Source organism: Lolium perenne, chromosome 5 (assembly GCF_019359855.2).
Source record: "Lolium perenne isolate Kyuss_39 chromosome 5, Kyuss_2.0, whole genome shotgun sequence".
Lineage (NCBI taxonomy): Eukaryota > Viridiplantae > Streptophyta > Magnoliopsida > Poales > Poaceae > Lolium > Lolium perenne.
The window spans coordinates 180,664,352-180,689,068 of NC_067248.2; the positions used below are offsets into that span (position 1 = coordinate 180,664,352).

At 43.8% G+C, this 24,717-nt stretch overlaps 4 protein-coding genes across 6 annotated transcripts; all 4 read left to right on the forward strand.

Moving 5' to 3' along the window:
- The first annotated feature begins 1,601 nt into the window (after positions 1-1,601).
- LOC127301121 (F-box/LRR-repeat protein 14) lies at positions 1,602-3,712 on the forward strand. 2 transcript variants are annotated; one of them, XM_051331337.2, is made up of 2 exons: positions 1,602-1,731; positions 2,027-3,712. In XM_051331337.2, the coding sequence occupies exons 1-2, from the start codon at positions 1,729-1,731 to the stop codon at positions 3,524-3,526; spliced, it is 1,503 nt and encodes a 500-aa protein (XP_051187297.1). In that variant the 5' UTR covers positions 1,602-1,728; the 3' UTR covers positions 3,527-3,712. The 2 variants fall into 2 exon arrangements, with proteins under 2 accessions (XP_051187297.1, XP_051187296.1); XM_051331336.1 differs by lacking the exon at positions 1,602-1,731 and having other exon boundaries at positions 1,914-3,712.
- Positions 3,713-7,302: 3,590 nt separating this feature from the next.
- On the forward strand, positions 7,303-10,238 carry LOC139830092 (F-box/LRR-repeat protein 14-like). Its single transcript, XM_071820198.1, has 2 exons — positions 7,303-7,415; positions 8,276-10,238. Exon 2 carries the CDS (start codon positions 8,289-8,291, stop codon positions 9,924-9,926), a length of 1,638 nt encoding a protein of 545 aa, XP_071676299.1. The 5' UTR covers positions 7,303-7,415; positions 8,276-8,288; the 3' UTR covers positions 9,927-10,238.
- A 2,244-nt stretch (positions 10,239-12,482) lies between these two features.
- On the forward strand, positions 12,483-15,457 carry LOC127301124 (F-box/LRR-repeat protein 14). The gene is made up of 2 exons (XM_051331340.2): positions 12,483-12,662; positions 13,615-15,457. Exon 2 carries the CDS (start codon positions 13,628-13,630, stop codon positions 15,086-15,088), a length of 1,461 nt encoding a protein of 486 aa, XP_051187300.1. The 5' UTR covers positions 12,483-12,662; positions 13,615-13,627; the 3' UTR covers positions 15,089-15,457.
- Positions 15,458-20,588: 5,131 nt separating this feature from the next.
- Positions 20,589-23,404, forward strand: LOC127301130 (F-box/LRR-repeat protein 14-like). 2 transcript variants are annotated; one of them, XM_071820199.1, is made up of 3 exons: positions 20,589-20,748; positions 20,965-21,080; positions 21,580-23,404. In XM_071820199.1, the coding sequence occupies exon 3, from the start codon at positions 21,593-21,595 to the stop codon at positions 23,078-23,080; it is 1,488 nt and encodes a 495-aa protein (XP_071676300.1). In that variant the 5' UTR covers positions 20,589-20,748; positions 20,965-21,080; positions 21,580-21,592; the 3' UTR covers positions 23,081-23,404. The 2 variants fall into 2 exon arrangements, with proteins under 2 accessions (XP_071676300.1, XP_051187313.2); XM_051331353.2 differs by lacking the exon at positions 20,965-21,080.
- The last annotated feature ends 1,313 nt before the right edge of the window (positions 23,405-24,717 follow it).

A 24,717-nucleotide genomic window follows, 5' to 3' on the forward strand; every position in this document is an offset into this window, starting at 1 on the left:
CGACCAGGCCGCCGCTACCGCGCGCCGCACACTCTCCGCGCGGTATGGGCCGGCCTGGTCGGCCCAGTTCGCTTATTTTTCTGTTTTCTGTTTTCTGTTTTTTTTTCTTTTTTCTTTCCTTTTTCTTTTTTATTTTCTGTTTCTTTTATGTTTCGTTTTTTGTTTTGTTTCTTTTCTGTTTCTTTTTTTCAAATTTGAAAATAGTTTATATTCAGAAAATTTTCAAATTTGAAAACTGTTCAAAATTCAAAAAAATGTTCAAATTTGAAAACCGTTCAAATACAAAAAATATTCAAATTATAAAATCGTTCAAATTTGAAATCCGTTCAAATTTTGAAAATGTTCAAATACAAAAAATGTTTAAATTATAAAAGCGTTCAAATTTTTAATCCGTTCAAATATATAAAGCGTTGAAATTTGGTAAAATGTTGAAATTCGAAAAAATTTCATAACAAAAAATGTTAATTTTTGGAAAAAATAAATTTTACAAATTTTAAAAATGTTCAAATTTAAATTATGTCCATTTTCGAAAATATTCAAATTTTGAAAAAAAATAAATTAAAATCTGAACATTTTTAAAATTTCTAAAATTTCGAATCTGAACAGATTTTGAAATTTTGTTCTCCGAAAATATATTTTTGAAAGTTGGATATTGAAAAAAAAATTATTAACAGAAAAGAAACAGTAAAAAAAGAAGAAAAAACATACCTACTCTTAATGGGCCGCGGCCCAACCCACCGACCTGGTCGCTGGGGTGTGCGGTGCCCCCGTACATGCCGACCAGGTCGGTGTACAGCAGCCCCCATCATCTTCTTCTTCCTCTCAGAGAGAGTAGCGTGTCAAGGTGGGATCCTCATGGGATGTCATTTTGTACTATGTAGTTCAAATTTTGATGTCAAAATTTGTACTAAAAAAAATCAAATTATATTACAAGTGGGACAAAAGTGGGATCGCACCTGACACCCTTAAGAGAGAGGCTCAGACAGAGGGAGAGAGTAGGCGATGCGAGCAAGACTAGGGTTTTAGCACGGGACTTGGTTGATCGAGCGACGCCTTCACAATCGATTGGAAGCGGAGGCTTCTCCCGCCGCCGACCCACGATCTCTGGCGTTCCTGCCCCGTTTTCATCTCCCGGGCGTGCTGAAGCCTCAAGGTACTGCCTTTCCCTTGGTTCCGGCACCCAAGCCCGCTTTCCGGCTGGCTGTCCCTGTTGGTTGGTTCGTAGATTCGGCACGCATATGGATTTTGTTCTTGATTCGTTAAATTCGTTCAGTTCTCCTCCGCGTTCTTTTATAGATGGCATACGCCCTGCTTAAATTCGTTCAGCCCAGTACTCTGCTCCCCCCTCGGGAGCACATTACCTGCATTTTTGGGGTTGCTTAAATTCGTTCAGCCCAGTACTCTGCTCCCCCCTCGGGAGCAAATTACCTGCATTTTTGGGGTTACAAGATTATAATACAGGCTCCAGGTCAATTCAATAGATCCCAGAACAGCGCCGTCTCGTAAATTTTTTAATTATTTCTTTGTTTATAAAGCCCCCCTTTTAATTTTTCATAGTACTCAGGAAGCAACATTACGTGGTTTTCTTTTTGTATTTGATCAGTGAGGTTCCTCTAAGATGTAAATTCAGCACGAGGATGTTCTTTTGCAGATCTGATTGGGTTAATTCTAGTTTATTTGTTTGTGGATCCCTTCTTCCATTCATTATTCAGGCAACTCCAACAAGTTATGGTGGGTAGCTTAGCTTCATGACATAACTTTTAGTTTCCTTGCTGTGTACTTCTCAGTCTATGGTGCTACACTTGTTTATTAATGTTGGTTTGATTTCCCGCAAAAAAAAAAAAAAAAGTCTGATGAAGCACACACGAGCTTTTTAGATGGATACAGAATTGGTTCACACTTTATATTGTATACTTGCTGAATATCGCTAGTGATCTCTATCTTCGTCTACTTCATTATGATCTCATCGATTTTAGTCTAGCTGTACAGCTATCTTCTGAACCTTGAGTTTACTAAATTCATGCAGATGCATTGCTCGATGGTGGATCTCCCTGAGGCCATGCTGGCAGAGATCATTAAGAGGGTTACCAAGACAAGTGATCTGAATTCTATTTCCCTTGTGTCGAAGCAGCTCTACTCAATCGACACGGTTCAAAGGGGTGCTATCCACATTGGCGGTGGCCTTTGCCCTGCTACAGAAGCATTGACATCAGAAGCCTTGACATCAATCTGCTCCCGTTTCCCAAATCTACAGAAAGTGGAAATTGACTACTCCGATTGGATACCTAGCCATGGGAATCAGTTGGACAACCAAGGCATCCTTGTGTTTTCATCTCGCTGCCCGTTGCTCACCGATATCACCTTAAGCTTTTGCTCATACATCAATGACTCTGCTCTTGGTTGTCTAGCTTATTGGAAGCATTTGACGGCCCTCAGGCTGAACTATGCACCAAAAATAACTTCAAGTGGGCTTCTCTCGGTGGTGGTTGGTTGCAGGAGTCTATCTACTCTCCACCTTATTGAGTGTGACAAGATAGACAACATAAAGTGGTTGGAGGTCCTTGGTTTGGAAGGATCATTGGAAGAATTTGTAGTAAAAAACTGCAAGGGAATCAGCCAGTATGACCTCCTAAAGTTCGGTCCAGGGTGGTTGAAGCTCCAAAAGTTTGAATTTGAGATGGAGGGAGAATTTTGGGCCCGTGGAGCTGTGGATTATGATTCCTCATACAATGCTCAAAACCTGAATAAATATGATTTCTGTTGTGAGAACCTGAAGGATTTGAGGTTGGCACGTTTTCAAACTTGGCCAGAGATAGGACTTCGTTTTGTCCTTGGGAAGTGCAAAGCATTGGAGAAGATTTGCTTGCAGTATGTTCATGCTCTAAATGACAATGACATGATTGCATTATCCCAGAGCTGCAACAACCTTAAAAGCATCTCACTTTGGCTCAGACCTCACTTCTATGATGGTGATTACAGGACATCATTTACTGATGACAGCCTTAAGGCTCTAGCCCGCAACTGTCCTATGCTTGAGACTGTTGAACTCACATTTGTATGTTGTGCTCCTGAATATCCATCAGAAACAGGATTCACACATAAGGGTCTTTTGGTGCTCATTCAGTCCTGCCCAGTTCGCGTTCTCATGCTAAATGGCGCCCACTTCCTTGATGATGAGGGGATGAAGGTCCTCTGGTCTGCACCATTCCTGGAGACACTTGAGCTTATGTTTTGTGAGCTGATAACTGATATTGGGATGCGCTCTGTCATACATATCCCATGCTTGAGTAATCTCACGCTCCGGTGGTGTGAAAGTGTGACTGATGTCGGAGTCGCTGGGCTGGTACATGGACGTACGTTGGAGTCTCTAACTATCGAAGGTTGTCATCGGGTCTCTGAGCAAGCAGTGCAGGGAGCTGCCAGATCAGTTCACTATTCTACTGCTGCTCCAAGCCATGCCTTCCACAAAAAAAATGTACTATTGATGAAATGGCCTCTAGAACATTTAGTTAAAAGCTTCGGCTGAATTCATTAAGTTGTTGACCCCGCATCATGGAGAAAACTGCATTTCTGCACCCAGGTTTACCGGTTGTCGTTACGCGATTTTTCTTTTGAGTAAATTGAGACTCCACCACATCACTGGCATCACATGGCCATGTCTGTGAGATCTGCTGTCAAACTCCTCTAATTTGGAAATTTGGGTTCCGTGTTACTCTTTATTCCTGAAGTTGTGCTTTCATGTTATAAATCCCTGAAATTGTGGTTCTGGAAAAGTCATGTCGATGAAGTTATGTGTTACTGCAATTTACTCGTCTTTTCCATCCTATTGTTTACTGCTTGTGTGCAATTTCTTTTACCTTGTACCATACCTGCTATGATTCACCTGCTTATGAGAGAGTAATGGTGAACTATGGATGGCATCTGCTGATGAACGAGACCTCAATACTAGCAACTTGTGTAGCTGTATTTTTAGCTACTCGTGTCATAAATCTTGTTGCTTAATGTGATAATGTCTCTACTCTTTTAGATACCCATTCTGAAATCTGCATAAATCGGTCCTAGAAGCTTCCTCTTCAGCTCTAAATATTTTTATTGTCACATTTGAGAAAATACTGTGAAAACATTATTGTAGAAAAGATGTTTCAGAGAATGTATCCGCCTGCTGGTACCAGTGTATCAATGGTCTTTGTGAAGTTGTTACGTATATGCAACAAAAGCAACTTGCTTCTTTTGCTGATGTTGATTATATAATTTGAAGGTGTCTTTGCATTCCTTCTCAGCAACAAAATTGGGGCTTTTATAGTTGGCATGCATGCCTTTCTAGTTCCAAGATGACAAAGTTAATGCAGCATTGTCAATTTTCAATAGGAGTACATATTTTTCGTCAGTAGATGCAATTCCTCTATGGGCTAGAGTTAAAAAACCTATAAGCTTCAACAAGAGTACTAGAGTAGTATATGCTATGTGGTACGAAATCAAAAAATTGATTGGAAATATATGGAATAGCATCAGCGGCAATATGTGTTTGGTATAAAACACACGAAAATCCTAAGAGTTGAAACAGAAAAGGAAGCAACACCTTATGAGTTATTTGGCTGCTCCATCTGTAGTGAATTGTGTCTACATGCAACATATGTCTAATATTCAAAATTCTGTTCTAGAATCGATATGGTTTATCCCTCAAGAATAATCCATATGGTTTATGCATTTCTTGTGCTGACAACACATTTCAATTAATCGAAATGCCGTGGTGTGTCGTTTAGCCAAGGCTCTGGGGAGCATATTGTGGTTCAAGAGGAATGATGAAGCATTGCTAGTTCGATAAGAAACAGACAATCTTGCCGTATTTCAGGCTTACCAATTAACAAATGCCACCCCTACCATTCAAAAAAAATAAACAAACCAAATGCCACCCGATCTAAAGCAGTGTTTCGTCTATTGTTCAATATTTCGCAGAAGTCATGAAATCGACAAAGACAAGCTTCCATTTTTCTGTTTCTATTTCCTTTTGTTTTCCATATTTTCTATTTCCCTGCTTATTTTTTTTGTTACTAGGGAAATTCATGACTATTTTTATGAGATACATGTCTCTTCCAACATGTTAACATTTTTAAGTATAAAAGTATTTCCGTTTTCCAAAACATGAACATCTTTGTAAGATATATAAACATATTCGTAAGAAAATTTATTTGGCTGCTCCATCTGTAGTGAACATCCTTGTAATTTTATTGATGCACATGAACTTTTATGTTGGCATGTGAACATTACTTCTTACAACATTCATTTTACATACAAGAAACTAAAAAATTACATGAAAACTTATAAAAGGAACGAAAATTTATTTTAATACCTGTGATTTTTTTGCACACATGAACATTTCCTTTAACATACAATATCATTTAAGAAAAATGCATGAACCCTTTTTAAAATACATGAACGTTTATTTCGGTGCACATGAATGATTTTACAAAACCTGAAAATTTTACTTGTATTATAAAAAAGTTATTTAAAAAAATAATATGTACAGCCTCTGATCCTAAGTATCGGAAATTTAGGAGTACTAAGTTGTACACGTTTTTTTAGATTATATAATCTGTACATGTTAATGGGCTGCAGACTTGCGGGTGTTGGAAGCCAGCACAACGTTCCTGGGCCGGCCCATGTAAGTGTGGCCGCTGGAGAGGAGACGACGAATGGAGATGCGAGCGAGACTAGGGGTGTGGGGAGCTGCTTTACACCGACCTGGTCGGTGTATAGCAGCCACCGACCACCCCCAGATCTTTGTTGGGCCGGCCCACGATTTGCTGATACTGTTTGCTGTGGATTCGGTGCGGACGGGCCGGCCCAAGTTTGTTTTTCTTTTTTTCTTTTCTCATTTTTTCTCTGTTTTAAATCTGAACAGTTTCAAATTTGAACAAAATTCGAATTGAACGATTTTCGAATTTGAACAAATTTCAAAAATTGAACGATTTTTCAAATTCGAACAAATTTTGAAATTGAACGATTTTTGAATTTGAACAAATTTCGAAAATTGAACGATTTTTCGAATTTGAACAAATTTTGAAATCGAACGATTTTCGAATTTGAACAAATTTTGAAAATTGAACGATTTTTGAATTTGAAAAAATTTCAAAAATTGAACGATTTTCGAATTTGCACAATTTTCGAATTTGAACAATTTTCGAATTTGAACGATTTCCAGATTTGAACATTTTTTAAATTTGAACAAAATTAAGATTCAAACTTTTTAATTTTTTTTAAATAAAATAAACAGAAAAGAAACAAAAACAAAAAAAAGAAACAGAAAAAAATAGAAATAGAAAAGAAACAGAAAACAGAGAACAGAGAACAGAAAATAAACGTGAAATGGGCCGACCAGGCCGGCCCATACCCCGCGCGCGGGGGTGTGCGGCGCGGGGTAACCACCGACCTGGTCGGTGTATAGGAATTGCCAGGGGTGTGTTTGGTAGGTCGGTTCACTTGGGATTGTCTTTCTCAGCTGAGACATTCTCACCCTATACAAGTTGGGCTCAGATTTTGCTATGTGTTTGGTGGGTCGGGTGGGTTCAACCGTGCTGGGCCAAGAACCTGTTTGGTGCTTAGCCATATCTTCAACTGCTGAGGTACTAGTTTTACACAAAGGCCCCTAAAATAAAAAACGAAAAAGCAATCGAGTCCCTGTACATAAAAAGACAGAAGCAATCGGGTCCCTGCCGGCTGTGGCGGCGCTTGCCCGTGCCCCTGGCGGCGCTGGCCTGTGCCCCTGGCGGCGCTGGCCCGTGCCCGTGGCGGCGCCGGCCGTGGTCGTGGCGGAGGTGGTACGTGGCCATGGCGGAGCTCGTCTCGTCTCATGGCCCGAGCTCGTCGATGGAGTGCGGCGCGCAGCGTCGGAGACGACGACATCGGGAGGCGGCGCGCGGCGTCGGGGAGACGGCGCCGCGCGTCGTACGAAGCGGGCGCGAGGAGCGCACAGCGGCGTCGGGCGTTGCGGAGGCGGGCGTCGGGCGGTTGCGGAGGCGCGCAGGCGGGCGTCTGGTCGATGGAGAGCGTTCGTGGGGGGAATGAGGGGTCGGGCGTGCGACCCTTGTTGGTCTCGGTCCGGAGCGAGGCGCGCGGGGGGAGTTTTCCGGGCGATGTCAGCCCTGCCCAGGTGCGAAGCTCGATTTGAGCTTCTCTACCGGGCAGGGCTGAGAGCTCTTTTCCGGGCGAGGTGGGCAGTGCCCAGTCGGACCGACCCGACCTAACAAACAGCAAAAACTGAGAAAAAGTGGGATGGGGTGAGAAAATCTGAGTCCACCCGGGCTGCCAAACACACCCTAGGTTTACACTCTCCTCCACTGCGGACTAGGCTCCAAGGTCGCCTCCAAGGTCGCGGTCTCTTCTTGTTTCTTCATCGCCGCCTCGTTGTGCTGAAGGTACCTCCCTTTCTTGGTTCTCCAGCCCGTGTTCGTTGATTCCCCCATTCGATATGACATTTTTTTTTTCGATTCGCTTTCTTGATTGGGGAAACCTTCAGTATCATCCATTTTTGAGTTAAGAATGTTGTAAAGAAGTTCTCCTAGATAGAAATTGAGCCTTCTGCATTGGGGATCTAGCCTAGGGTTGCAGCAAACAGTATTTCTGGTTGAACAGATATTAGATGGGCGCTATCTATTGACGACCGCACTCCATACGATTTAAGGGGACACGCTCTAGTGTGGCCTGATCTCCTAACTTCGTTCCTTTCGAATTTGTACTCACCAATGTGAGTAATAATATCATGAGAAGTTCTCAACAAAATTGGAGTTATATCTAGTAGAAAATCATCCCTACTTTCTTCCAGGGAGCTACAAGTACTAATTTACATGCTCTGTTCTCATCTGATCGATTAGGTGCCTCCAAATAAGCAGGTTTAGATTCATCACGTGGGTCTTGTCCTGCGAAGTTGCTTGCGCCAGTTGTAGTTTGTTTCTTTGTATTCTCTTCGTTCGTTCGCTATTCAGGCTCTGCTAGTTATGGCGGTAGTTTAATTTAATGATGTGGCTTGCAGCGTCATTTTTTCTTACTAGCAACCTAGAGACGGATAAGGTGCTAGCCACTTCAATAAATCTCCTTTCTTTTGAAGAACAAACAAGTTTTGGACGGATACAGTAAATGCTCAAAGTCCATCACTATATGCTTCGTAATGTGTGTTGCCAGTGTGATCTCCATCTTCACATGCTTTATTCTGATATCATAACTTCTAGTCCAGCTCTTCGATTGTTTTCTGAACCTTGATGTTACCTAATTGGTACAGCTGAATTTGCTCGATGGAGGACCTACCGGAGGCTCTGGTGATGGAGATTCTCAAGAGGATCACCAGGACAAGTGATCTGAATTCTCTTTCCCTTGTGTCAAAGCGGCTCTACACGATAGAGGGGAATCAAAGGGGTGCTATCCATGTTGGTTCTGGTCTTTGCACTGATACAGAAACACTGACATCATTGTGCGCCCGGTTCCCAAATTTGGAGAAAGTGGAAATCGATTACTCTGAAGGACAGGCCTGGCGCAGTGGTTCCAGTCTTTGCACTTGTGCCAAGAGGTCCTGGGTTCGACGCAGCCTCTCTGCATTGCACTTTGCTGGGGTAAGGCTTGCCTCTATAATCCTTCCCAAGACCCCACCTAGTGTGGGAGCTTCTAGCACTGGGTCTGCCCTGGAAATCGATTACCCTGGCTGGGTACTTGGACATGGAAATCAGTTGGATAACAAAGGCCTCTCTGTGCTTTCATCTAACTGTTCCTCGCTGATTGACCTCACCTTAAGCTTCTGCTCATACATTGATGACTCTGGGCTTGGTTGTTTAGCTTATTGCAAGACATTGACATCTCTCAGGCTGAACTCCACACCCCAAATAACTTCAACTGGGCTTTGCTTGGTTGCAGTTGGTTGCACTAGTCTATCAGCTCTCCACCTTATTGACTGCGAGAAAATCGACAGCGTGGAGTGGCTGGAGTACCTTGGTAGGGGTGGATCATTGGAAGAGCTTGTAGTGAAGAATTGCAAAGGAATCAATCATCATGACCTCCTAAAGCTTGGTTCAGGGTGGATGAGGCTCAAAAAGTTTGTGTTTGAGAGGAAAAGAGGAAAATATCATCTTTTTCCATCCAATAAGATATATGACTCCTTGTACAATGCTCACAGCACGGACATATATGATTTCTGCTGTGAGAGTTTGCAGGATTTAAGGTTGGCACATATCAAAACTTGGCCAGAAATAGGACTTCGTGCTGTCCTAGGGAAGTGTAAGGCATTGGAGAACCTTTGGCTTGAGTATGTTATTGCCCTAAATGACAACGACATCATTGCATTATCCCGGAGCTGCAGCAACCTCAAAAGCATCTCACTTGGGCTCAACCTCCAGCGCTACTGTAGTGATGTCATGTATTGTGAAACCAGGGCGTCATTTACTGATAACAGCCTTTACGCTCTAGCCCTAAACTGCCGTATGCTTCAGATTGTAGACCTCAAATTTACAGGATGTGATCGGGGCTGGCCGTCAGAAATAGGATTCACACAAGAGGGTTTTCTGGCGCTCATTCAGTCCTGCCCGATTCGTGTTCTCGTGCTAAATAATGCCAACTTCTTTGATGAGAATGGGATGAAGGTCCTCTCATCCTCACCATATCTGGAGACAGTCGAGCTTATATTGTGTCATGGGTTAAATGATGCTGGGATGCGCTTCATTGCGCACATCCCATGTTTGAGTAATCTCACACTTCGGTTGTGTCATAAGGTGACTGATGTTGGAGTGGCTGAACTGGGACGTGCACATAAGTTAGAGTCTTTGGTCATTGAGTATTGTGGCGAGATCTCTCTGCAAGCTGTGCAGGGTGTTGCCAAGTCAGTTCAGTATGCTAAGGACTGTTCAACAGCCACAATGAAGAAATTAGGTTTCGGTCGCCCTTAGGAAGGAAATTTTCAGTATAAAATTTGTTGGCGAAGTCATTTAGTTGTTGAGTGTGCACCATTGGGCAAGGCTGTGCATCATTTGACCAGAGTATAAATTCACTTCTCTGAACTTTCTATTGCCGTCTACCTTTACTACAAGGAGTCTCCTTTATAACACTCTAATGATGAAACTTTGGACGGCATCTGGTCAATGAAACTTTAATATTAGCCACCACCTGTGTACTATCTACTTGTACAATTCTTGTTTAATTTCTACTCTGTAACCGTTTTGAAATCTGCATGCTCAGCTCCAGGATTCCCTGTTTTTTTTTTCTGTGGATGCAGTTCGTGACCGTTTGGTTTTGTGTGTATTACTTAAGCAGATGTCATGGATCTTTTTTTTTCCTCGTGGAAGTGATTTTGGAGACATGTCTGCCTGGTAATTTGCATTGAGCTACACAACGGCGGCATGATATTGATTACTTAAACCTGAACGACCAGTGAAGGCATATCGCATAGCTGTTTTGTTAACTACAGCTAGTCACATCATGTCGTTGTGACAAGGCATATAATGCAGCATTGTTAAATTGTTTTGTATCTTATTTTGTCAGTAGAACTGACAAGAAAGGGATGGCTCGGTGGACCTTGGCAAGGCTCCTAGTTACCTTGTTTGATTAATTTCCTCTAGAATGAAGAACAGATCAGTTTCAGCAAGAATATTCATGTTTCATATTCTTAAAACTGCCACTGCAAGTGGATAGTGTCCAAAGCTGAGGCCGAAACCATGCCTCCTAGATGCTATAGCAGATTTATCAACAGTTGCGAAATGTTACCAGTTGGAAGGATGATCAGGCCATCATCTACGACATCTACATCACTTCTCCGGAGATTGTCGCCATGCAACTTCCGATGAGTGGAAGTTGTTGATGCGTTTTCTCCCCGAAGTCATCACTCAACAGGCACTTCATTTAGTATGCTGCGGAAACTGAACATTAACATGTTTGGACGTCCTTCCTGAATGGCAAGGTGATCTTCTAACGGTTCAACATCTACTGTCCGACATGTCAAAGAGTCGCCAAGAACGCCATCTGACATAGATAGATCTTGAACTGCGACATTTTATAGCTGGACGCGACATAGAGTCTTAGAGCATTTTCTTTCCCTCTTCACTATCACACAGTGGACAGGTAGATAGACCTCGCACCGCCTGTGTGGCACCTATTTTATATGTACCCATCGTGTCAGAATTTATTTAATCACACGCTAACTGGATTTTGGTATGGAATGATAGAAGTATTGGTTTTATGAAAACTGACAGAAAAGCTATGGTTTTGTGAAAACGAAGATCAAGAATGTAGATATGTTATAGTAGGTCAACTACGAACAGGCTAACCACCAAATCCATGGCTAAGGTTCTTCTGTAAGGAATGACTAGGTCAAAATCTCGAAAACATTGGAAGAAAACGACTTGGACCGCTCCTCTCTCCCGTCTACAGTGAGCGAGAGAGGCGATTTGTAAAACTCCCCGTCAGCCCACCTCGCCGGCCGGCGATTCGTGGATCCCTCTGCCTCCGACGGCCGCTGCGGCGGCGGGAGGTTGGGGAATCCACGGATCCCGGCCTGTACATAGTGTAGGGTTCGGTAGGGTCTCGCCCGGCGGCGCCATGGAGGTGGAGGTGCCGGTGATGCGATGTTTGGTGTCGATTCGCTTCTCCTCCGGCGGCGGCGCTCCTCGGAGCTACGGCGCCTAGCGGTCGACTTCCTCGAGCTCGCTGATGGGTACATCGGCCGAGCTCGTCAAGCCCCGCCCGGATCTGGCCAGACGGTGGATCCGGTTGGTGATCTTGAAGACGACGATGGTGTTGAAGACATCCGCGACGACGACGGCGTTCCAGGTGGTAGGATCTCCGGATCCGGCGCTCGACGACTTCCCGGCCGCTGGCCGCTCCTGTCCAAGGCTATGTGCGGAGCGACGCGGCGCGCGCCATCGACGGCCTCTGTTTCGTCGGCGCCGTCGAGGTCCAGCAGGACTGATGTGTAATTTTGCTTTGTTTCTGGATCTTTCTGTATGTTCGGATGTTTGATATTATCGTCTGTCTCCCGCAAAAAAAAAAAAAAAAGGAATGACTAGGTCACAATATGCCTGGCCTCCTTTTTCAGAAAAAAAAAATGAAAATGTGCCTTCTCAACTCCCTTTGTTCTGTAAAAGAAGATGGCATACAAATTTCGTCAAAAGTCAAGACATTTAAAGTTTGCCCAAACATTAAGAAAAAATTATCAGCCTCTACACAGTCAAATCAACCTTATTAGATACATCATTAGATATATTTCAAATTAAATTTATATAATATTATAATTGTTGATAGTCACCGAAATTTTTTATTTACACTCAAATGGTTATATAAATTTACAACAGAAATATATGTTGGAGATTTATAAAGACAGAAAAACAGTTCGTACATGCTAATGGGTCACCAAGTGCTCGGCCAATGCTTCAGACTTGAGGTTGTAGAAAGTCAGCCCATTGAGCGAGGCGCCGCTACAGCTCGCAATAGGCGGTATATACGGCAAACCCATCTTCTTCCTCTTCCGCTGGAAAATGAGTAAAGGCGATGCGAGCGAGACTAGGGTTTAGCACGCTCCTCCGAATCTCCTCCGCCGCGGACTAGGCTGATAGATCGACATCTCCAAGGTTCAGCGGGGCCGGAGCTCCGGTCTATCCTCTATCGCCGCCGGGTCGTGCTGAAGCCTGAAGGTACCTCCTTTTCTCGGTGCTCCGGCCGTGTTCGTTGATTCCGCGATTCGACATGTACACGTTCTTCTTTTTTCCGATTCGCTTTCTTCCGGTAGCATCATCCATTATAAAGTTAATTTTGTTGAGCCATTCTCCTAGGTAGAAAGTATGTTTTCTGCAATCTAGGGTTGCATCAAGTATCATTTCTAGTTGAGGAAACCCGATTTAAGGTACACGCTCTGGTGTGGGCGTGTGGCGTGCTCACCTAATTTCGTTTCTTGTGAATTTGTAAGCACCAATTTGAGTAGTAATATATACGTCGGGATCCTCCCCCTGGTGAAATTCTGAAAAACAAATCGGAGTTATGTAGTAGAGAATCATCTCTAATTCGTTTATGTTTAAATCCCTTTCTTGCCCGGGAGCTACAAGTACTAATTTACATGCTCTGGTTTTCATGTGGTCAATTAGGTGCCTCCAAATAAGTGTAGGTTCAGATTCAGAACGGGACTCTTGTCTTGTGGAGTTGCTTGCGTCAGTTCTACTTTGTTTATTTGTATTTTCTTTTTTTTTTTCATTATTCAGGCTCTACTTATGGAGGTAGTTTAATTTAATGAGGTGGTTTGTAGCTTCATTGTTTCTTACTAGCACACTAGAGACAGATAAGGTACTAGCTACTTTAATTAATCTTCATTCTTATCAAGAATGCACAAGTTTTGAACGGGTATAGTAAATGGTAAAAGTTCATTACTCCCTCCGGTTCAAATTAATTGCCTAAAAAATGATGTATCTACACACTAAAACATGACTAGATAAATCTATTTTTGGGAAATTATTTTGAACTGGAGGGTGTAGTATTCTTCGTGATTAGTTGGCCAGTGTGATCTTCATCTTCATATGCTTTGTTCCGCTATCTAAAGTTTTAGTCCAGCTCTACTGTTGTTTTCTGAAGCTTGATATTACCTGATTGGTACAGCTGAATTTGCTTGATGGAGGATCTACCGGAGGCTCTGGTGACAGAGATTGTCAAGAAGATTAGCAGGACAAGTGATCTGAATTCTCTTTCCCTTGTGTCAAAGCAGCTCTACACGATTGAGGGGAATCAAAGGGGTGCTATCCGTGTTGGTTCTGGTCTTTGCACTGCTGCAGAAGCACTGATATCATTGTGTGCCCGGTTCCCAAATTTGTTGAAAGTTGAAATCGATTACTCTGGCTGGATACCTGGACATGGAAATCAGTTTGACAACAATGGCCTCTTTGTGTTTTCATCTAACTGTTCCTCGCTGGTTGACCTCACCTTAAGCTTCTGCTCATACATCGATGACTCTGGGCTTGGTTGTTTAGCTTATTGCAAGACATTGGCGTCTCTCAGTCTGAACTCCACACCCCAAATAACTTCAACTGGGCTTATCTCGGTTGCAGTTGGTTGCACGAGTCTATCAGCTCTCCGCCTTATTGATTGCGAGAAAATCGACAGCGTGGAGTGGCTGGAATACCTTGGTAAGAATGGATCATTGGAAGAGCTTGTAGTGAAGAATTGCAAAGGAATCAATCATCATGACCTCCTAAAGTTTGGTTCAGGATGGATGAAGCTCCAGAAGTTTGAGTTTCAGAGGATAAATGGAATACATGATATTCATCCAGGTTATGAGTTCTTTGACCCCTATTACGATGCTCACGGCAGGGATATATATGATTTCTGCTGTGAGAGTTTGAAGGATTTAAGGTTGGCGCGTATTAAAACTTCTCCAGAAATAGGACTTCGTGTTCTCTTAGGGAAGTGTAAATCATTGGAGAAGCTTTGCCTTGAGTATGTTCATGCCCTAAATGACAATGACATGATTGCATTATCCCAGAGATGCAGCAACCTTGGAAGCATCTCACTTTGGCTCTCACTTCAGCGCTACTATAGTGAAGAAGATGGCTACTGTGAAACCAGGACGTCATTTACGGATAAAAGCCTTTACGCTCTAGCGCTCAACTGTCCTATGCTTCAGATCGTAGACCTCAGATTTACAGGATGTTCTCCTGACTATCCAACAGAAATAGGATTTACACAGAAGGGTTTTGTGGCACTCATTCAGTCCTGCCCAATTCGTGTTCTTGTGCTGAACAATGCCAACTTCTTTGATGACGAGGGTATGAAGGCACTTTCATCCTCACCATATCTGGACACACTTGAACTTATATTGTGTCATGCGGTAACTGATACTGGGATGCGCTTCATTGCACACGCACCATCCTTGAGTAATCTCACACTTCGGGCATGTCATAAAGTGACTGGTGCTGGAGTGACTGAACTGAGACGTGCACATAAGTTAGAATCTTTGGTTATTGAGTATTGTGGTGAGGTCTCTCTGCAAGCTGCGCAGGATGTTACCAAGTCAGTACACTACTCCAGCAAGTATTCAAACGCCCTTATGAGGAAAATAGTTTTGGGTGGTGCCTGATGGAGTGGTCTCCCAAGTTCTCAGTATGAATTTGCTGGTAAAGTCATTAAGCTGTTGACTGTTCACCATTGGACAAGGCTGTGCATCATTTGACCAGAGTATAAGTTCACTTCTCTGACCTTTACTGCAATGATTGTCCTGTATGACAGTCTAAATGTCTAGCGTTGAAACTTGGGACGGCATCTGGTTAATGAAACAAATATTAGTCATCACATGTGTGCTATCTACGTCTGTAATTCTAGTTGCTCATTTTCTACTATCTGTAGCTATTTTGAAATCCGCATGGATCGTCCCCAAGATTCCAAATTTTTGTTGTGGATGCAGTATATTACAGTTTGTTTTTTATTGTATTCATTTATGCAAATGTCAGGCACCCTTCTTAATTACGAAAGTGATTATGAAGGCATGTATATCTGCCTTGCTATTTTCGCGTGGCATATGCGTTAGTGTAGTAATAATGGTCAAAGTTTTGTTGATATTGATTCTATTTGATGATGTCTTTTCATTGCTTCTCAAAACATAAGTTACTAGTTACTAGCATATCTTATAGTATGCTGAATTACAGCTACATCTGGTTCAGTTTCAGCAAGAGTTCATGTTTCGTGTTCTTAAAACTGTCACTGTGAGTGGATGTCCCAGATGATATAGTAGCGAGATGTTATAGGTTTGAAGGATGTTCAGGCCATCATATTCGACGTGACAACGTCTGCATCACTTGAGATTGTGGACATGCATTACCTGCCAGCAAAAGTTGCTGGAGCACTGGCTTAAACCTGATTAGTGAGATGTTATCAGTTGGAAGGATATTCAGGCCATTATCTTCGACATCTGCATCACTTCTCGGGAGATTGTGGGCATGCATTATCTGACTAGCGGGAGTTGTTGGAGCACAGGCTGAAACCTGATTAGTGAGGTGTTATCGGTTGGAAGGATATTCAGGCCATCATCTTCGATACAATGCGTTGCCCGACTAGTGAAAGTTACTGGAGCACAAGCTGAAACTTGAGGATTTTGAGTATGTAGTGTGAAACGCTATGTTTTCTGACTGAAGTCTAGCATGTTGCTGAAGCTGAAGATCCTCTGTTTTAGAGGTCCTTCCAGCAGTGCCTTCCAGGATGGCTAGGTGAGCATCTACAGCAGTAGTCCTGTGATGTTTCTCGATTCTATCCACAAAATATTACCTCCATCCCAAAGCTTAAAGCTTATGTTATTTTTTTTTAAAAAAACTATACTTACCTTTTACCAAAAATCATTAATATGTAAAATACAAAATTAATATAATTAAATAGATAATAAAATATATTTTCGTATGGTATCTACAAATATTATATTTGTTGATAGATTATTTTGATTAAATTTTACTTGGTTTGACATATTTTTTAAAAATATGTAAAATACAAAATTAATACAACCCTTAAGCTTTAGGATGGAGGTAGCAGTTACCAAGTTTTCGTTCTCTTTTGGTGTGATGCTCTCGCTGACTCACCGTGTGTAAAAAAAGTGTCAGATTGTGTGACGGAAGGCATATCAGCCTGCTGGTAACACTCGCATCCTGGTTAACAAAAGTGTAACCAGTTGCCTTCTTCTCTCCTAACTGTTTATATATTGCAAATAAATGTTAAAAATATTGCTATTTTTAACTTGTATAATCTGACAAAGCCTGGAAGTTTTTTTTTTTCTTTGAACGAATGCTTAGGGCGTGTTTGGTAGATCGGGCCAACCCAGATATTCTCCTCCCAACCCAGATTTTAGACAAAGATTGTGTTTGTTAGGTCGGGTCGGGGCAACTCAGCACTGCCCAACCCATACGAAAAAGGCCTCAGAGCCAGCCTGGTTGAGGAGAGAAGCTCAAATCGAGCTTCTCTAGTCATCCCGGTCGAACTCGTCCCGCAAAACACTGTACTCGCCGCGCCCCACCCCCCCCCCCCCAGACCCTCACCCCCACGTTCTTTCTCTCCCCATTTTCTCCCATCGTTCTCTGGCTCCCTGGCTCCCTGGCTCGTCGCGCCGCCGCCCCTGGCTCGTCGCTCCCTGGCTCGTCGCACCGCCGCCCGCTCGCGCCTCCTCGCGCCGCCGCCGTGACGCCTCCACGCACGCGCCTCGCGCCGCCGGCGTGACGCCTCCACGCACGCGCCTCGAAGTCGGCCCGCATCGCCGCCACGAGACGAGCTCCACCTCTCCCTCGCCGCGTCTCGCCTTTCCTTCATCGCGCCTCCGCCAAGCCGCGGACCAGCTCCGCCGCCGGCTCGTCGATGCTCGCCTACGCCGCCGCCTCGTCGACGCTCGCCTCCGCCGCCGCCTCGTCGACGCTCGCCTTCCCGACGCCGAGCTGTGCCGCCGCCACGGATGAGCTCCCTCGCTGCCTCTCCCTCGGCGCCCGACGGGAGCTCGCTTCCTTGGACCTTCTGCAGCTGAGGGTCGACGCCTACCAGGCCAGGTGAGGCCGCGACGTGCGGCCGTTGACTCTCCAGGACGATGAATTGCTTGGGAAGATCCATGGCGTGGAGCTCAGATAGGACCCGATTGCTTTTTTTCTTTTTTGTTAAGGTTCATTTTGTAAAAAGTTGGAGGTGGGCAGTGCCCTGACGAGAAGTCTTTCCAAACACACTCTCTATTCACCCAGTTTCAATGCATACGAGCTAACAAACATACACCAAAATCTCAGCCCAGCTAGTATGAGGTGAGCAATGCTGAGATGGGAAAGCGATTCTCAGGTGACCCGGGCTACCAAACACACCCTTAGAGTTGGAAAACATTCCTCCCTACTCACATTTTCTTTGCGGGGAACATTCCTCCCTACTCACATTACTATATTAGGAACATTTTGAGCCACCTCTTAATAGAACGAGGCAAAGCTTTTACATCCGTTCCAAAAAAACATAAGCCACCATTTTCTGAAATTATAACTTTTGTGTCAAGTCTTATAAAATCATAACTGCAAGAATAGAACAAGGCGGGCTCACATATCAGCGCGGAAATGTCAAAAAGACGCCAAGAACGACATATGATGTGGACCAAATTTTATTTTAGAGCTGGAGGCCTTACATAGAGTTCGAAAGAAACGTTGTTCTTTGCCTTTTCACTCTCGCACTGTTGTGACCGGTAGATAGAGATAGAGTGAGAGCATCTCCAAAAGAGGCGCGAAAGAGGCGCGAAATGGCGCACCATCGCGTTTCAACCTTTTTTTTTTTTTTTGCCGCGCGCGCACCCTCCCGCGCGCCTCGAGCGGACTCGCCAAATTGGTGCGGAAAAGAAATCTTTTCCCGCACGCTATCACGGCATCCCGAGCGCCAAATTTGTCGTGTCGCTTCGCGCGCGCTATAAAGTGCCGCGTGCGCGCAACAAACCGCCACGGAAAGTTCCACCGCTTCGCCTCGCCCCGCCGCTTCCCCGTGCCACGCGTCGCTGCCGCTCCTTCGTCGCCGTTGCCTCCGCTCCTTCGTTGCCGGGATGCCGCCGCGCCGCCGCGGATCGTCTGGTTTCTGCGGCGTCCGAGCGTGTCCGAACGGGACGTTCTACGCGGAGATTCGGTCGGCGGCTTCCGCCTCACCCTCAGCACCTACAACACGCCGGAGCTGGCGGCGCGCGCCTACGACGCGGCCGCGTGGCGATTCCGGCGTCCACGGCGCGGCCTCAACTTCCAGGACATCGAGTCGCTGGAGGAGGCGGAGTTCCTAGCGCCCGCGCTGTGCCTCGTCAACGAGGAGGACCGTCGCCGCCACCGCTAGGCGCAGCGTCAGATCGCCATCGCCGAGCGCGATGAGGAGCTGATGCGCCAGTGGAGGGCACAGTTTCCAGCGACGTCGACAACACGGAGGCCTTCTTCGCCGACCTCAGGGCGCAACGTAGGTCATTCAGGCGCCGCCGTCGCGCCATCGCCGAGTTCAAGCTTGACAACCCGAACACGACTTGGGCCGACAATGACCCTCGCTGGGACGACGTTTGGACTGAGGCAACCTCCGACGACGAGTAGACTATGTTTTTTATTATCTATGTATTTTTAATGTTTTTTAGATCTTCTGTTTGGACTATGTTAAATCAAAATGTGTTTCTAGCGCTGTAAATTAGCGCTTTCGTTGCGGGCGCTTTTTCAGCGGGCCACCCGCGCTGCGAAATAGTTGCTCTGGTGGAGGGTATTTCGGCGCAGCGCGCGAAGTGTTTGTAGCGCGCGCGAAGTTGGTTTTCTGGCATTTGTGTATGTACCCACCTTGTCAAATTATTTAATCATTTTTTTGCGAATGTAATTATTTAATCATTAATCACGCACTCGCTGAAACTTTGGCATATAAGCTGTGGTTTACAAAAAGTAGCACAAAAATTGCGCCTTTGTGAAAATGACGACATAATGTTTGGAAATGCCAAGTATGAACAGCGACTTACTAACAAACCCAACGGTTAAGAACTGAATTAACATTTTCTATAATTATTTTGGTCAAGTTAGTCACGGGGCCACTACTCTCAGTTAGGTCACATGAATATGTGAATATCCGTATATACATCTTCTTCTCCTAACACTATATATTTCTTCCCTCAAAAACACTATATATTTCTTATTAACTAGATCATTTATTTTCTTCTTATAAGGTAATGCAGGAGCTCTCCGCCATCTGACGAGATTCCGTGCAAGTCGCCTACACAGCTATGCACTCTCCCACACCGCCACACGGGTTGCGGCCCCATAACTCCAGGTTCCTTTTCTATTTCTTTCTCTTTTATTGTTTTTACCGTCTTCTATTTCTATTTTCCTCTACTATTTTTCATCTTTGATGTTTCCCTGTTTTATTTTTATTTTCCCAGGTAAATACGTAACTTCTTTTTTAAAATCTTCAACTATATATCGCTTATTGCAAGTCATACTAGTAGGAGCTCAGCTACACACTACACTGCTATGCACTCTCCCACATGGCTTGCGGCCCCATAACTCCAGGTTGATTTATTTATTTTTCTTTATTGCTTTTATCCTCTTCTATTTCTGTTTTCCTCTAGTATACATTTCTTTACTATTTAAAAATCTTATTTAAATACATGGTAATTTTTGTTGATATACTCGAACATTTTTTATTCTACGTGAACATTTTGTTCTACATACAAGAACATTATGGAAATTATAGGAAAGCAATATTAGGAAACACAAACATTTATTTTGATACATGTGAACATCTTTTGGGCACACATGGCATTTTTCGCATACAAGAACTTTTTTTAAAAAATGCATGAAAATTTCTTTTGCTAAACATGAACACTTGTTTTCGTAAACATGAACATATTTTACGGCACCAGAAAATTTTAATCCTACTTATATGAAATTACCGAGATTAATATATTTCTGAGATTTATAAAAAAAAAAAACCTGATAATTTGTCGCGCCAAGTGCTGGGCCAATGCTTCAGACTTGCGGGGGTAGGATTGTAGGAAGGCAGCACAACGTTCCTGGGCTGGCCCAGGTGAGTGAGGCACCGCTACAGATCGTAGTTGGAAAAGATGAAATGCGATGCGAGCGAGACTAGGGTTTACACTCTCCTCGATCCGAAGCTAAAACGAAGCACTCTCCTCCGCCGCGGACCAGTCTGATCGATCAACATCTCCAAGGTCGAGCGGGGGCGGAGCTCCTACGTTATATTCTATATCGCCGCTGTTTTTATCTCCCTGTCGTGCTGAAGGTACCTCCTTTTCTTGGTTCTCCTGCCCCTGTTCGTTGGTTCCCCGATTCGGCACGTACATGTTTTTTTTCTTTCGATTCGCTTTCTTGATTGAGACCTGCCAGAGGGAAACTGGTAGCATCATCCATTTTAGTTGTAAAGCCATTCTCCTGAGTAGGAAATGAAGCTTTTTGCGATGGTTGCAGCAAACAGTAGTATTAATTTCTTGTTGAACAGATACTAGATCGGGTGGTATCCATTGATGAAGTACACCCTGTGTACTCAGCGGTTGAGGAATTATAGGGGCAAGATCTGCTGTGGCCTGATCACCTAGTTTCGGTCCATGCAAATTTGTAAGCACCAATTCCAGGAATATATACATGTGGGGATCCTCCCCCCTGAAGTTCTAAAAAGCAAAGCTGAGCATTATCTAGTAAAAATCATCTCTAATTTGTTTCTGTTTAAATCCCTACTTTCTTGCCCGGGAGCTACTAGTGCTAATTTTCATGCTCTTGTTTTCATATGATTAAGTAGGTCAAGATTCAGCACATGAGTCTTGACTTGTAGAGTTGCTTGCGCCAATCACTGAACTTTTCTTTGTATTCTCTTCGGCTGTTATTCGGACTCTGCTATTTATGGCAGTATTTTCAGTTAATGATGAGGCTTGTAGCTTCATTGTGTCTTATTAGCAATCTTGACGAATACAGTAAATGCACCAAGTTCATCAGTATATTCTTCATATTATGTCTTGCCAGCGTGATATCCATGTTCACATGTTTTATTCTGATATCATAAGTTTTAGTCCAGCTCTTCGGTTGTTTTCTAAACCTTGATACTACCTGATTCGTACAGCTGAATTTGCTCGATGGAGGACCTACCAGAGGCTCTGATGACAGAGATTATCAAGAAAATCACTAGGACAAGTGATCTGAATTCTCTCTCCCTTGTGTCAAAGGAGCTCTACAAGACAGAGGGGAATCAAAGGGGTGCTATCCGTGTTGGTTCTGGTCTTTGCACTGCTACAGAAGCACTGACATCATTATGTGCCCGGTTCCCAAATTTGCGGAAAGTGGAAATCGATTACTCTGGTTGGATACCTGGACATGGTAATCAGTTGGACAACAAAGGCCTCTTTGTGTTTTCATCTCAATGTTCCTCGTTGATTGACCTCACCTTAAGCTTCTGCTCATACATCGATGACTCTGGGCTTGGTTGTTTAGCTTATTGCAAGACATTGGTGTCTCTCCGGCTGATCTCTGCACCACAAATAACATCAATTGGGCTTTTTTCAGTTGCAGTTGGTTGCACGAGTCTTTCTGCTCTCCACCTTATTGATTGCGAGAAAATCGGCAGCGTAGAGTGGTTGGAATACCTTGGTATGGATGGGTCGTTGGAAGAGCTTGTAGTGAAGAATTGCGAAGGAATCAATCATCATGACCTCCTAAAGTTTGGTTCAGGTTGGATGAAGCTCCAGAAGTTTGAGTTTGAGAGGAAAAGAGGAAGATTTGATCGTCTTCCAGGTGATAAGGTCTATGACCCCTTGTACGATGCTCACGGCATGGATATATATGACTTCTGCTGCGAGAGTTTGAAGGATTTAAGGTTGGCGCATATTGAAACTTGGCCAGAAATAGGACTTCGTGTTGTCCTAGGTAAGTGTAAAGCATTGGAGAACCTTTGCCTTCAGTATGTCCGTGCCCTAAATGACAATGACATGATTGCATTATCCCGGAGCTGCAGCAACCTTAAAAGCATCTCACTTTTGCTCAACCTTCAGCGCTACTATATTGATGACGGCTATTGTGAAACCAGGACGTCATTTACTGATAACTGCCTTTACGCTCTAGCCCAAAACTGTCGTATGCTTCAGACCGTTGACCTCAAATTTGAAGGATGTTCTTCTGACTGGCCATCAGAAATAGGATTCACACAGAAGGGTTTTCTGGCGCTTATTCAGTCCTGCCCAATTCGTGTTCTCGTGCTAAACACAGCCAACTTCTTGGATGACGAGGGGATGAAGGCCCTCTCATCCTCACCACATCTGGAGACACTTGAGCTTATATTTTGTTCTGCGGTAACTGATGCTGGGATGTTCTTCATTGCGCACACCCTATGCTTGAGAAATCTCACGCTTCGGGTGTGTCATCAGGTGACTGATGTTGGAGTGGCTGAACTGGGACGTGAACGTAAGTTAGAGTCTTTGGTCATTGAGTATTGTGGTGAAATATCTCTGCAAGCTGCGCAGGGTGTTGCCAAGTCAGTTCACTACTCCAGGGACTGTTCAGTACTTCAGCCGCCTTTATGTGGTAAATTGGTTTGGGTGGCACCTGTTGATGAAGGATCTTCAGTATAAATTTGCTTCTGAAGTCATTTAAGTTGTTGAGTGTGCACCATTGGACAAGGCTGTGCATCATCCGACCCAGATTAATTTCTCTGAACTTTGTATTGCCATCTACCTTTACTGCAATGCTTCTTGTGTATGGCATCCTAATGATGAAACTTTGGATGTCATCTTGTTGCTCAATTTCTAGTCTCTGTAGCTTTTTTGAAATCCGCATGGACGGCCCCAGGATGCCTTGTTTTTGCTGTGGATGCAGTATATGACCGTTTGGTTTTTATTGTTTTATTGAACAAATGTCATGAACCCTTTTTTATTACGAAAGTGATTCTGAGGACATGTATATCTGCCTGCTATTTTTGTGTGGCATATGGATCAGTGTAGTAATAATGGTCAAAGTTTTGCATGGACATTCTACCAATGCGGCATGATTGTTTTGTTGATGTTATTTCTAATTTTGCATGTCTTTTCATCTCTTCTCAAAAAGATAAGTTACTAGTTATGAGCATATCATATAAGATGCTGAACTGCTACATTGTTGGTCCAGTTTCAGCAAGAATGTTTATGTTTGGCCTTCTTAAATCTCACTGGGAGTGGATGTCCCAGATGATATAGAAGATTCGGCATCTGACAGTAGCGAGATGTTATCAATTGGAACGATGTTCAGGCCATCAACTACGGCACCTGCATCACTCTGGAGATTGTGGCCATGCATTACCCGACTAGCGTAAGTTGATGGACCACAGGCTGAAACTTGTGGATTGCAATTTTGATTGCGTACCGCGAAAAGCTTTGTTTTACGCCTAAAGTCAACAGGCACCACCTTAGTATGCTGCTGAAGCTGAAGATTCCCTGATTTGGAGGTCTTTCCAGAATGGCTATGTGAAATTCTAACAGTTGATGGGCTAAGCTACTGACTGAAGTTGGTATCACTGCCACAAGGTTTGCAATGCTTAACTGCACTGGAGAAGTTGACCAGCACTTGCTGTAGCTCTGTGCCTGCCTAAAGGCCAACATGGAAGAAAGAGCCTGAATGGTAGATTGTGTGACGGAAGGCATATCAGCCTCTCACCAAAAGCTGTGCTGCTGGTAACACTCGCATTATCGTTATTTTTTTTTTTTTGAGAATGGGCAGCTTCATTTCATTCACTCCAACATTGTTCATTACAAACAGTGGTCCTAATAATATCAGGAAACTCACTAAACCAGCAGGATCCTACATCATGCTCAGCTGACTTTGCGAGAACATGTGCTGCCTCATTACAAGACCGATCAACATGATCAAAGCTACACATTACAAACTTCAAAGATTTACATTTGATATCGTGAACCACAGCGCCAGTGTGGGATCTGTCTTGGTCAATGCTCTTCACCTTCTTAATCAACGACAAGCAGTCTGACGCCACCATGATATTCTCAAAGCCTGCTTGTGCAGCGAAGTTCAGAGCATGCCTTACAGCCAAAGCTTCAGCTAGTTCTGGGTTATCAACATGGTTCATGTAGCCCCTGCTAGCTGCTTGCACAGATCCAAGGTGGTCTCGAATTATAATTCCATAGCACATGCGCCCAGATTTAGAGAAGATCGCTGCGTCAACATTCATCATCATCGACCCAACCGGCGGCGGGGACCATTTTTGAATTGAACTCTGGTT